Source organism: Chroicocephalus ridibundus, chromosome 20 (genome assembly GCF_963924245.1).
Source record: "Chroicocephalus ridibundus chromosome 20, bChrRid1.1, whole genome shotgun sequence".
NCBI classification, from domain to species: domain Eukaryota; kingdom Metazoa; phylum Chordata; class Aves; order Charadriiformes; family Laridae; genus Chroicocephalus; species Chroicocephalus ridibundus.
The window spans coordinates 1,059,184-1,072,316 of NC_086303.1; the positions used below are offsets into that span (position 1 = coordinate 1,059,184).

General features: G+C 46.8%; 1 protein-coding gene across 5 annotated transcripts in view; it reads right to left on the bottom strand.

Moving 5' to 3' along the window:
- The window catches only part of PPP1R12B (protein phosphatase 1 regulatory subunit 12B), a 135,127-nt gene that overhangs the window by 96,055 nt on the left and 25,939 nt on the right, over window positions 1-13,133 (bottom strand). For all 5 annotated transcript variants that reach the window (XM_063356807.1, XM_063356808.1, XM_063356809.1 and 2 more), the window contains exons 2-3: window positions 3,633-3,763; window positions 921-1,039 (exon numbers count right to left, since the gene is read on the bottom strand). In XM_063356807.1, coding sequence (XP_063212877.1) covers window positions 921-1,039; window positions 3,633-3,763 — 250 coding nt within the window. The remainder of the gene's footprint in view (window positions 1-920; window positions 1,040-3,632; window positions 3,764-13,133) is intronic.

Consider the following 13,133-nt stretch of genomic DNA (forward strand, 5'->3'; position numbering starts at 1 on the left):
TATGCAGTCAGAACGTCCCTTGTTCAAACCTATGACTTCTTCCTCTCATCCTGTCCCATTGCAGCTCCGAGTCTGGCTCCATCGTCTCTGTCGCCTCCCTCAAGGCAGTGGAGGACAGCGATTAGATCCCACCAGCCACCTCCTCTTCTCACGGCTGAATACGCAGCCCGTGGATCTCCAGTGTGGACAGTCTGCTCTGTACCAGCTCAGTTTGCCTCAGTTCACCACTTCCCACACAGCTGACATAAACGCATCCTTCAAAAACATTCCTGATGAACTTCGTAACTAGGATTTAAACATCTCACGCATATATACAGGCACCTAACCGCTCACAGATGGATATCATGAGTATGAAGAAAACTTCACGCTTATGAAGCATGTCTTAATTTTAACGCAAGTTACGCTGTCCAAGACGTTTCTTCTACCAGCGCTGTTTCTGCAGGGCCAGGACAGAGAGCACCCCTCGGACGGGCACACCTGAAAGGGGAAACGGCACAGCAGATGTGCTGCAGAAGTCTAGGGAAGGATGAGGATAACACAGGTCACTCCAGGCCAGGAATACTCATTTCCTGGTCCCTACTCTTGGCGGGGCCATAAATCTCACCTCTGCATCACCAAATCTTAGCGAAACAGGACCTTTCGTTGATGCCAGAGGTCAGAATTAAATCTCGCTTTAAAGGCAAACAGATCTAATGAATCAAATGTCGGTACTTTGGGCTCTTGCTTGGAAGAATCCCAAGGACAGAGGCTGCACACCACAAACCTTCTGCATCTGTTCCACTTTTCTGCTACCAAAGCACAATTTGTCTGCTGCCTTGTGCACCACGTTTCAGCTCTCTTCACCCATAGACGGTAAGGCAACAGAATTTTCTTACAGAAACTCTTAGAGGTCTAACTCTCACGTGTCCAATCCCCATTACCTTGTTTCTTCACTTGCTCCAGAAGCAGGTCCTTCATGGCTGCTTCCTCTGCGATGTCAGACGGGACTTCACCTTCGCTGTTCACAGCAGCCACGTTGGCTCCATGACTAATTAAGTACCTACGTGAATGAGAGCCCCAGGAAGGTATTAGACCTTGTGTGCAGGCTTCAGTGCAACCCCCACAGTAAGTCAAGCAGCAGAACAAAATATTTGTCTTTCTCATTCAAGTTCAGCTACCAAAAGAGTGCTTTATTCTTATCAAATTTCTAGACTAAAAAAGTTGATTGTTCATTGCCCTGGTGAGCGGCTGACAGTTTTTGTTTCTCCACAGTTATTCCAGTACCCCTAGTTCTTCCACTAATCTGATCTATTATTTTTTTTAAAAAAAGGACTAATACTACCAACAACTATAATAATAAACAACCCAGCCATCATCAATTTTTTCATTTGTCTTTTTATAACTATACCAAAAGTTCAGTCAAGACCAACTAATGACTTCTTTGGCTTGACACCCCGAAAGCAGCAAAATTCCGGGAAGTAAAAGAAGTATCTGTTTAAACGCACAAATCCAGGAGGGCGAGGTTGCTCGGTTTTCAAATTTACTTTCAATGCCTTTGAGAAATAGCTATCAGTATTCAAATTTTGGTAACTTTTCGGGAGTTGTGGTGGACCAAATACATAAGCATGGTATGACTAGTAAAGAATAATGTTTTTCATTTGAAGAACTAGTATTTGGAAGCAGAAAAAATAAACTGATAAGCGATCATCCAAAGAGCTGAGAATTGTTCTGGGAAGAGTACAACACACAAAAATAAATGAACCACAGAAGATTTTTTTTTTTGTTGCAATATATTGTAAAGGACTACTGTCTTGAGAAATACTATTGTTTTCCCTTATTCTTCTAACCTATAATGAAGCCTTCAGTTCAGAAAAAATATTTCAGTTGGGAAACTACTATTTATGTTTGCCTATTCTTTGGTCACAGCTATTCCAGCACTCTCAAACTCTCAGAGCAACTTGTTGGTGCACAAGTAGCCTGGTATCAGTATCTTCCCTGGGAAAAACAGACTATTAATCCTTTGTGAGCATAATGAATGCTCAGATCAGATGCAGAATGGTATTTCAAACCCTGGAATCAGAAACTGCACCGAGAAGAGTCAAATCTTTGTTGCGACTCACTTACAGCAGGTTACTTCTTTGCTTTAAACATCTACCGGACAAAATTTTGTTATATTTACTGTCTCTTCTTTCATATGTATTTTACATTTGTACTCACTAGACTATCTAATCTCTCTAGGGCAGGTCACAGAATTTCACCTGGTTATGTCCAAACTGAGCCCAGTATCTTGTGTTGGAAACAGAACAAAAACACAAAAGAAGATAATGCTCCAATTGTAAGTGGGTTAAGTAACAAGCAGTTACTTTTATTCGCTTCTCCACCTTTTGTTAGACAGCACGCAACAATCAGAAACATAAGATGAAAATTTGACATGAAAAAGTTTGAAAAAAATGGAAAATATTTGCAGCCCAGAAGGCCAACCGTACCCTGGGCCGCATCCCCGGCAGCGTGGGCAGCAGGGCGAGGGGGGGATTCTGCCCCTCTGCTCCGCTCTGTGAGACCCCCCTGCAGTGCTGCCTCCAGCGCTGGGGCACCAACAGCAGAAGGACACGGAGCTGTTGGAGCGGGGCTGGAGGAGGCCCCGGAGCTGCTGGGAGGGCTGGAGCCCCTCTGCTGTGGGGACAGGCTGAGAGAGCTGGGGGGGTTCAGCCTGGAGAAGAGAAGGCTCCGGGGAGACCTTCCAGCCCCTAAAGGGGCTCCAGGGAAGCTGGGGAGGGACTCTGGAGCAGGGAGGGGAGCCACGGGACGAGGGGGGAGGGTTTTACACCAAAAGAGGGGAACTTTAGATGAGATATTAGGAAGAAATTCTCTGCTGTGAGGGTGGTGAGCCCCTGGCCCAGGTTGCCCAGAGAAGCTGTGGCTGCCCCATCCCTGGAGGGGTTCAAGGCCAGGTTGGACGGGGCTTGGAGCAACCTGGTCTGGTGGGAGGTGTCCCTGCCCAGGGCAGGGGCTGGAATAAGATGATCCTTAAGGTCCCTCCCAACCCAAACCATTCTATGATTCTATGAAAACGCAGTCGCTTTGCAAAGCCTCCGAACGAGGGTGAGCGCTGGCGCAGTGCCCCTTCGAACTGTTTTATAACACATCAGGTATCTACTACGTGGGGTTTACACCAGAATAGCTACAGGCATGTAATTGCACCAACATACATTTTGTACAGAGACAGAATTGTCTTCAGTTAGAGGAATAAAATCCCAAATCACTCTTAGCTAACACTTAAAATTCCATGTGGGCTCCCCGCTGACGGAAGTGCACAGCAAAGACGGGCAGCAGCAGCAGAGCTGGGCTTCATTACACGTCTCCGCGTCAGCGTGCCTGCCTCTCAGCCATCCTGCTTCCGTTTTGCTCGGCATTTTTGCTCAAGTACCTAATGAATCATAAGTCACTGTAATGGGATCAGTAAAAGGCAACCAGTTGCAGACTCCACCTTAATCCTCACAAATTAAGAATTCAGTAACAGGAGAAATGCGTCTATTTTCAGCATGGCTTCCCAAGACGTTGTGTAAGTCTTGGAGCACCAATCGCCCGTGTACCTGCTCTGAAGTGGAAAATAAAGTGTGATAAATACCCAGAATAGCCTGAAACTCACTCACTCTGCTATGTTCAGGTAGCCACACGATGCCACGGCGTGGAGAGGGGTCCAGCCCTCGTTGTCTTGCTGGTTCACGTTGGCTCCATTGTCTACAAGGAACTTCACCATGTCCAGGTTCTCATCTATACAGGCCTGAGGGAGAAGAGGAGGGGGGACATACGGGGGAGGGAAGGATTGAAGAGGAAGAGAAGAAAAAAAAATAAATAAGGTATTAGTGTTAAATCAAGTGTACAACCTTCATTTGCAGTTTAGTGCCCGCAGGTAATTCCCGGGCTGAATTTCCCACGCTGAGAGCTAGCACACTTTAAAACTTAAGGTAGCGTGAATTTGGGAACCAAAAGAAATTAATTTCAGAACTTTCGAAAATTAATTGTAACTCAGAGAGTCCCCAGGTGGGCAACCTCTAAATCTGCCCAAGCTTTGCTTCTCACCAATTGATCCGTTTCCTTCCTCTCTCCCACACTGTTATCTCCCCGGAGCGGGGCCGTGCTGTCGAGTTATGTATCTGTATTAGTTTTAGTTATGGCACCAAATTCCTCTAAGCAAGGCAAGCTATGTATTTATTTCGATTACATTGTTCCCTCAAAATGTCAATGAAATAACGTTATTACAATGGATGAAATGAGGTATCGCTAGTGGTGGGGATGAGCTGCAGAAGCCTGACTGAAGCAGACCGTCTGTATACTGGATGTTGCCCTTGACAGATGTAACCACAGCAAAAGCAGAATTTTAGAGAAGTTAATAACTTCTTTATTCAGCGGTATCTATTCATTTTCCCGAGTATAACAAAGCCCTACTTCCCCTGTTAGCTCTACGGACCCTGTGAGCTACTGAAGGGAACGACAACCCTTCATTAGCCGCTGCGTTCATTCCAGAGCCTGCACGTACGGAGCCTGCTGGCTTTGAAGTTGCCAGAAGAAAACCTAGCTAGGTTTTCAAGTCTCAGCGCTTCTGTTGGGCAGAATTCCTCCTTCCTCAAATTCCCGGCTACAGCACGTTCTGCGTTGCATTTACAGTTCACTGGAGGCTGCTATTTAAGGATGAGCTGGCAATTTAATACATACGTCCAAACGCATGTGCCTCAGTTGAGATGCACCAAGCATGAGCAGGAGGACAAGGACGGGCTTTTACTGCGCGTCCAGCTACGGGCAGAAACCCAGTTCCTCGTTACTACAGAGAGAATCAGCTTGGTCAAAATTTCTCCAAAATCACAGTACTCGATTCTTTTATATAGCTTGATGTGGGCACATCTATCAGTTACAGCAGTCAGATGACTTCCACATGATCGCTCTTCTAAAACGAGCAGCACCGACTATCCATTCCTACCCTAGCAAGTAATGGAAATGAGGAAATTGTCTCTAATCAACTCCGCCCCAAGAGACAATCCTGTGTTATCTAACACGATCATCTGTGCTGCGTTGCTTATCTCAAAGGAGAGACATGCCCTACGCCAGGACACCCAACCCTTGCTATTGCTACTCCAAGTGCAAATCCCAAAGTAGCCCGTTACCCGCAAACACGAGCTACTCCTGTATTTGTTTGGCTCACACGTATAGAATAGAATGGCTTGGGTGGGAAGGGACCTTAAAGATAAACCAGTGCCACCCCCTGCCCTGGGCAGGGACACCTCCCACCAGCCCAGGTTGCTCCAAGCCCCGTCCAACCTGGCCTTGAACCCCTCCAGGGATGGGGCAGCCACAGCTTCTCTGGGCAACCTGGGCCAGGGGCTCACCACCCTCACAGCAAAGAATTTCTTCATGATATCTCATCTAAATCTACCTTCTTTCAGTTTGAAAGCATTACCCCGTGTCCTGTCATGACATTCCCTCCTCGTCCTTCCTGTAGGTCCCCTTTAGGGACTGGAAGGGGCTCTAAGGTCTCCCCGGAGCCAGGCTGAACAGCCCCAAGCTCTCTCAGCCCGTCCTCACAGCAGAGGGGCTCCAGCCCTATTTAAAAGTAGCTGCGCAAAAGGCTACTTGTGAATGGTAAAAGCAGAAACTTTGACACCTCTTGCCTCTAAGGAAGCATGCTCCACAAACCGAACTCCTAGCGCAGTTCCTTGGCCGGGCACATCTCCGGTGCCAGGAAAGGATGCCCTGGGAGCAGCCTCACGCACCCACGGCCAGACTGCGCCAGTGCTGCAGTGCAAGCATCTTTCCTTGCTTTGTTTTAGACTGGTCTAATCTTACTCTTTGCCAGAAAAAGCACAAGCATAATTCTAGAAATAGTCCATCGATCAGAAAAAGCACAAGCATAATTCTAGAAATAGTCCATCGATGCTCTCCCACCCTCAGGAACGAAACAGCTTCATCCTGTAAACCCAGCTCTATGGGACTTCGCTGAGATTATTTCAGGCACTAGAACTGGAAAAAAAAACCAACAACCCCAACCAAAAATACTGGGGACTGAAGAGCATCACACCGAGGTTGGAGGAGTCCCAGGTCCACGCATGATGGGGCAAGACACGGTCAGCTCTGAGCAAAGTGGACGCAAACCAGGTTCTACCACCAGCCTCAGGAGCGAGGTTTGTTCCTTGGTCCTCTTTTATTTAGATCATCCGGTCCAACCTCCTCCACAAAGCTGGGCTAAATCTGATCTTAGATGAGGTTGCTCAGGGCCTGCTCCAGCCAGTTTTTACTGACTGCAGGGACAGAGTCTCCGTGGCCGGTCCCGGCCGCTCTCCCAGTGCTTCACCAGCCTCTCCATGGGTAATTTTTTTTACTATCTAATCAGGATTTTTCTTGCTGCAACTCCCGCCCCCTGCTACAGCAGTGCAGATGTTCCCTCGAAGTCTCAGCAGGTGAAGAGAGTAGGAAACACCAGCCAAATATTCCAGCTACACAGGGAGCTAACCTGTGCCCAATGTGCACGCGATTCATTTTAAGACATATTCTAAAAGGGACACACTTCTGATTTCCAGAGTCCTGCAAAACTACCTAACAAATTCGTTAGTGGCTTACGTCCACCACGATGCATTCAAATGCGGCAGGAAGGTAAAACGCGCAATGCACGGAGGAACATAATAATCCCTTTTCAGTTCAAGGAGCAAATTTTTGGGAATTTGAGTCTGAGCCTGCAAAGCTCAGAGCTAATCTGTATTTTACTGCCACCCATATTTATTGTGATATACTTCAAGTTTTCCCCCACCACATCTCAAATAAATTACTTACAATCTTATTGATGAGCTATTTACATTTTGACGTGGGAACACAACTGCTATCGATCACTTTTTCAATAAAACTGACTTCATCTAGGAGCATGTTGCTCCAAGAATAGCCAAGCAAAGTTCGCCCACGCAGTGGTTTCTCTGGAGCACAACCGCTTCTGGCTGACTACAGAATTATAGTCTCAAAGAAGAATTTTATCAGCCTGGCTCCGGGGAAGCAGCGAGGTAGACCTTTCATGCCTGTGCACACTTAACTGCTCTGCTGTATTTGTTGAAGCGTTACCTGCAGTTTGCGTGTAAATCTAAATTTAGACTGAAGAATGTCCCTATATTGAGCCTTGTGCATATTTGATAGAGAATTATATTTACATTGTTTATCATTTAAACTGTGCAAATACACGCACTGCATCCGCGCATGCTGGGAATGGGCCAGGAGAGAAGACCAGTTCTTGCTCAAGCCACTGGATATAGTGGACTCTAAAATTAAATGTGTGTTTAGATGCATAAAAGGGGTGTGTGTCCCCCCCCTCCCCGGCCCTTCTTCTAAATTTCTGCCTGTTATTGGCCTCGTTGTTCTGCTGGCCCCGTCTCGCGTGGTTCCTGTGGAATGCACGCTGGAAAGAGAAGGGATAATGGGATCAAACCCCACCTGTTCCTACACCGAAATCTGCAGTAATTTGACTCGCCTGGCTTCTGAAGAGATAAAACGATGACAAAGTGACAAAGCTACATGGGTGCTGACAACAGCAGGCGCTCGCTCGCTTCCCCAGGGAGCCACAGCGCATTTCGTGCTCGCAGTTTGCGTTCGCCACAACGATAAAGTCAAGCGCAAAAGTGTCTTAAGTCCTTAATGGAGCAGCAATGTATTCTTTAATAGCTGAGAAAAATAACCCCCACTCCACCCTTCTGCACCTCTGTATCATGAAAAAAACTGCTGTTCAAGTTACGTGATCGAGCAATGTGACGCTGCTGGGCAAATATTTATTTTAGTGTTAGTTAGTGACACATAAGAACAGAAACGAGCACGGAGTTGAGTAACACGAGCAGTTTTTTCAATGACTTGAGGCTGCGTTAACATTAGCAGGTATGACTTCTCGCCTGCCTCAAATATCCGAATGCAAGAATTTTTTTTTTTTTGCATTCTTGTAATATCGCGTAATACTAACTCTACTGGCCAAGATTTGAACAAGCGAGGTGGGAAAAAGAGTTTCGGAAAACAGCATTCGACACCCAGAGGTAGTGAATAGCCCCTGTTCGGTTCTGAAAACCTCATCGTTGTCGCACGTAAGGAACTATCAGGCATGGGATTCTTGGCATCATGGTTTAGTCAGACGCCCTGGAAGAACACACTGCTCGCATCTGAACATGCTCTGACATACTTCGCACTTCTTAGAGCGATAATTGTGAGGCCGACAATTGGGACAACGAGAAGAACTGGTAATTTCTAAAGATCTTCTAAACTTTGAGAACTTTAGAAAACACGTATAAAAGTTACGACTTTCTACGGCAGCTTTTAGGGCTTGCAGTGTATTTCTGCATATACTTTTTCACTATCAACCGATAGTTCTGTTATCACAGAATTCGTACTCGCACACATAGTAATGGCATTAAGTTTCACAGATGACATTTTACCAAGGTATAAATTAAGGAACAGAAATTCTCACCGTTTAGAAGTACTCAGGGCACGCACCTGCCCACCTGAAACTTTTGAGAGCCCTGACTGCTGATACCCCTCCCGAAAATCCCCGCTTTATTGTGCGTATCTGCCAAAATGAAGCCCCGCGAAACAGCACTGAAGAAAAATGCGTTCACTGAGATCCAGAGGGTAAAGTTCATCTTATGGCTGAAGCAAACTGGGTTACCTGAGGTTACTGGAGGAAGGAGAAGAGGACAAAGAGGAAGTAAAAGGGGTAGATGTGTCCTCCTTTAAGTACTATTAATCCTCCAACCTTAAATTTAGGAGAGAGGATAAGTTTAGTAACCCGAGAGGATCTATCGCTATGCAAAGTTCTCCTCTTTTATTTGATACAGCGTTCCTTGGGAACATTGCAAGAATAACTACAGCGGCCAGCAACATTACAAAGCAGACACCTGCCCTCCAAGGAAAGAAAGTCAAAACAAGTTGGTTGAGAAGTAACATTGTTTTTTGGGTGGATAGTTATTTAACGCGAAGAAACACTCCCCTAAAATACCCTTGAAATTTGCTTTGCATAAAGAAAATACGCATGTGGATAGACTCAATTCTTTCCAATTTAAGGCACTGCTGACCCTCACCTGCTTGGTTACACGCGTAGAAGAGGCTAAAAGCAAGGTTAACTACAGAGCACAGCACTTTTGCCTCTAAATTTTTAATTCCTTCTTTATCATCTTTCTTTGTGGAAGATATAATACACCCTCAGGGGGAGGAGACAGGGTGGGAGTCTGCGGTGAGTATCTTTCCCTCTAATCGGAGATCTTCAGCAGGCTAATCTCTTGCCATCCTCGTATTTTTCTTGGCAGTCGGTGAGCTCCGAGTGCTTCTGGAATGGCACTAATGCATTACAGTTTTAGCAGTCTTCGATGCAAACTGCATCCAGCGCCAGAATTACCCACTAACCGCTCAAAGAAAGTTGGCTCATCCGATTTAAATCCCGGGCATCGCTGGGCAAGACTCCATCCACAGCTCACGGTGTTCCTTCAGCTCCTGGCAGGGGACCAGCATTTAGCAGTTTTTCCATAGGGAGGAAGTGCTCAGTTTCTAAAATTTGCAGATATGGCATATTAGCTTCCCCCTCTTGGATAACAGGTGTAGCCCTTTGCAGCCAGGGACATTCACTGCAGCATTTATTATTTTTTTTTGCCAGTAGCTATTGCCAAGGCATTCTTCTTTCAAGCATGAAGCTTACACTACAATAACAAAACGGGGGACACCAGGAAACGTTACAGAACAACTCTGCAAAACTCTGCTCGTCTGGCAAGGCTTGTTCAACAACCAGACAAAATCCGATCTTTATCTTGAATGAAACCTCATTATTATAATGGCATTGTTAGTGTTTGCTCCTTCCTCGGAGCATACCGAAACACACAAGCGCCGTCGAACTTCTGACGGGCATCGGCAACGCAACAGCTCTGACTGCCTGCCAAGGTCTCTGGTTTGCATATCTCCTGGGCATCCCCCCGGGACACAGAGAGGAAGACCTGAGAGTAACAGGAGCCAGACGGGATGAGACTGAAGGGTTCGCAGGACCAAGAATCGAGCTCCAGCGAGGTGTAAACAGCATAATGCTGCTCACTTTCTACGGGGCGCGTCACATTTAGCAAACCCCAGCCTACGACTGGCGTTACATTCCCACTATATACAGCATGGCAGGGAGGGGAGCAACTGAACCATCTGACAAATTCCTAAGAAGTTGCCTGGGATCAGCTGAGTGAAGAAAACCCCACCTTTTCGCCTCTCCATGGAGAAAAGGGGGCTGGTCACAAACCTAGGAGCCGTGGCAATAATCACACAGCATCAGCGCTGTCACAGGCACCCCCGTTAAAGCAACTGTTTTCTCCACAACTTACCCAGTCTTGCGGTGGTTTAACATAAATACACAAACAACATTCAGCGCAACTGCTTTCGGGCAGAACGGTTCTCGTCGGCATTTCGGCCTTACATCCAGCATTACAGCTGCCGTCTGCCCGCGCAAGGTGGTAGCACCGCGTACAGTAGCACGTGCAACAGGGGTGAACTTGGCCGAGAGCACGCTGCATTTCTAAATGCAGCCCCATTGAGTAAATATTTAGTTTACAAACAGTATGTCACATCACCCAGTGTCATATGAGCACGTAATGAAATAGCAGCAGTGCGGGTGCAAGAGCCTGGAATCAAAGTCAGCCAGGAAACCTGTAATAACTGCTGTGGTTTTAATTTTGGCTATATTTAATTCCCTGGTGCTCCCTCCTTGGTTGGTCAGGATTTTAGAGAGAACCTATGCATTTTCTCAATGTGGAGGAAAGATGCAAGAAGGGAAAAGAAGAAAGGGCTACACGCTTGGCATCTGGGTGACGTGTTTCTCCTATGAATACATCAGCCTTGTGACAGCACCCTGTCTCGGTGACTGCTCTGCGCAGAAGAGCGAAAATCTCGTAATCCTCCTGTGTCGGATTCCCGGGTAGCCGTCCTCATGGGTCACACAGAAGTCAGACTTGGCAGCTCCCCTCGTGACGGGAAATACAACACACAAACTAGCTAGTCAGACACATGCCGGCTTTTTTAATCAAGTATTAGAGACCCTAGACCAGTACAGGCCACGCTTCATCTCCTCTTAATTACTCCAGTATTCATCTCTTGAGCCTCCCAGGAGCGTGTTACCTCTTGGCCTGTGCAAATGCTGCTGTTAAATCAGACTGCTCATGAAACGCCCATTATTAATTCTTTGTACCAAATTCCTTTCCAACCCAGAAATCAAGCGTTGATATACCTTCTTCAAAGCTCTTTATACATCCAGCCCTCCCCTGACGTGGTTTGTCTCCCTCTGTTCCATCACCGATCCCAATTTCTGTAACTCTTAAGTCAAAATATTAACAGACACCTCTGAGGTTGTTCCATACAACCCTACATCCACGCTATGGCATTCTTGCACTGATCCTCAGGACCCCTCTCCATACGTCAGTTTGCCCAGACAGTCACTCCATTCTTCCATACGGTGAAACAGTTTCTATTTCAGACGACGAGATCCTCAGAGCAGGGACCGTCTGACATTGTGTAAAGAGCACCCAGCTCTCAACACACCCCGGTGCCAGCCGGGCAAAGACCAGCAACATACACACCACCGAACCACTGCAGTCGGAAGGCACTTCAGGAGACTTCTAGTCCCCAGGCAGGGTTCGCTGTGGCTTCTCACCAGCCTTCCAGGTGGTGGATGTGTGGAGGTATGCACGTGCATATTTCCACACACAAACACAGACGCCCATATTTATTCTCTGTAAATCCAGGGAACTTCACGATGCTAGGGAAGGACTAGTACACACAGACTTGTGTCATGTGTGCGCAGCCATTCTGACCCAGACCTGACTCACCTCCATTGCTTAGATGCTTTATTTGCCCAAGCCTCTAGTCTTCTCCTCCCAAATGATGTTCTCATTCTGGAAACCTGACCGAGACTCATTTGGGTGGCAGAGGCTGCACCACCCATGAGCTACAAAAGATTCTGCATTAGATATGGGGCAACAAAAGTGGGTTTTGTTCATACAAACCAAGCACACCCTTTCCTAACACCACCAGTGGGACTGTTTTTGACAGGATCAGACAGATCCACATCACACTCAAACTGATTAAAAGGTTTTCTTTGGGCTAAATGAAGAGCTAGAGAGTTACTGCAGTGAAAACAGGCCATAAAAAGTAATAAAAGCAGAACACTCTCTGTGTGCATGCAAATGCAGCCTTGAATTCAACCTGAGAACCCCACAACAGCTTACGCGGGTTTAAGTCCAGGTTGCCAGGGTCCCTCTGGCCCCAGCCGCACGCTCCCCTGCCTCGCACAAGATTTATTTCATCCACATCTTCAAAGTGTGGAGAAACAGATGGACCCTGAGGGCGTTGCCTGTCTAAGCAGGTGGGATGTATCACCCTCAGGGTACCTGTCCTTTCCCACTGCCTGCAGACCAGCATCCACCCATTCACAGCAGGATGAGATGAATCCCACCCTCAACGACCTACCAGCGGTCACAGGAGACACCTCCCAGAGCCAAGATTTACCAGGTCGCTCCTTAACTTGACGCTTAAGATGGTTTTTTCTTTACCACAACCTTATGCTATATGATGAGTGCAACTAGAGCTTTTTGAGGAGTTTTAGAAACGGTTAAAGACTTACTGCAAGCCGGAGGATGACACCGATACCAGCAGCAACATTAACTGTTAACACACTGGGCTGGAAGAATTAGCAGGCCAGTTAAGTCATGCTGTCACAACACATAGGTCACAGTCAAAGGGATTAAATGACAAGACTTACTTCGCTACTGTTCTCCCGTCCTAAGTCTAAAATATATGGAACAAGGTTAGCCGGGAGATGAAGGGAGTCAATCTTCCACGGAATGCAAAGTAAGAGCAAATATATGATGTCAACATATACTGCAAACCAGCCAGCGCTCCAGCAACGAAGGCAAGCCCGATGACAGCTGAACAGCATCAGGGTTAAATCTGGGAACACAGAGAGAGGAGTTCACAGAAAACAAAGAGAAAAGCACTCCCAAAATAGCCTTGCAACTGTCACCGCTAGCGACTGTCAGCACTGGAAGGTATGACCTTGCCATTGTGTCTCATGATCACAGCTCTGCTCTTAAGGGGGCGTTTGTCAGAACCGGCACTACCAA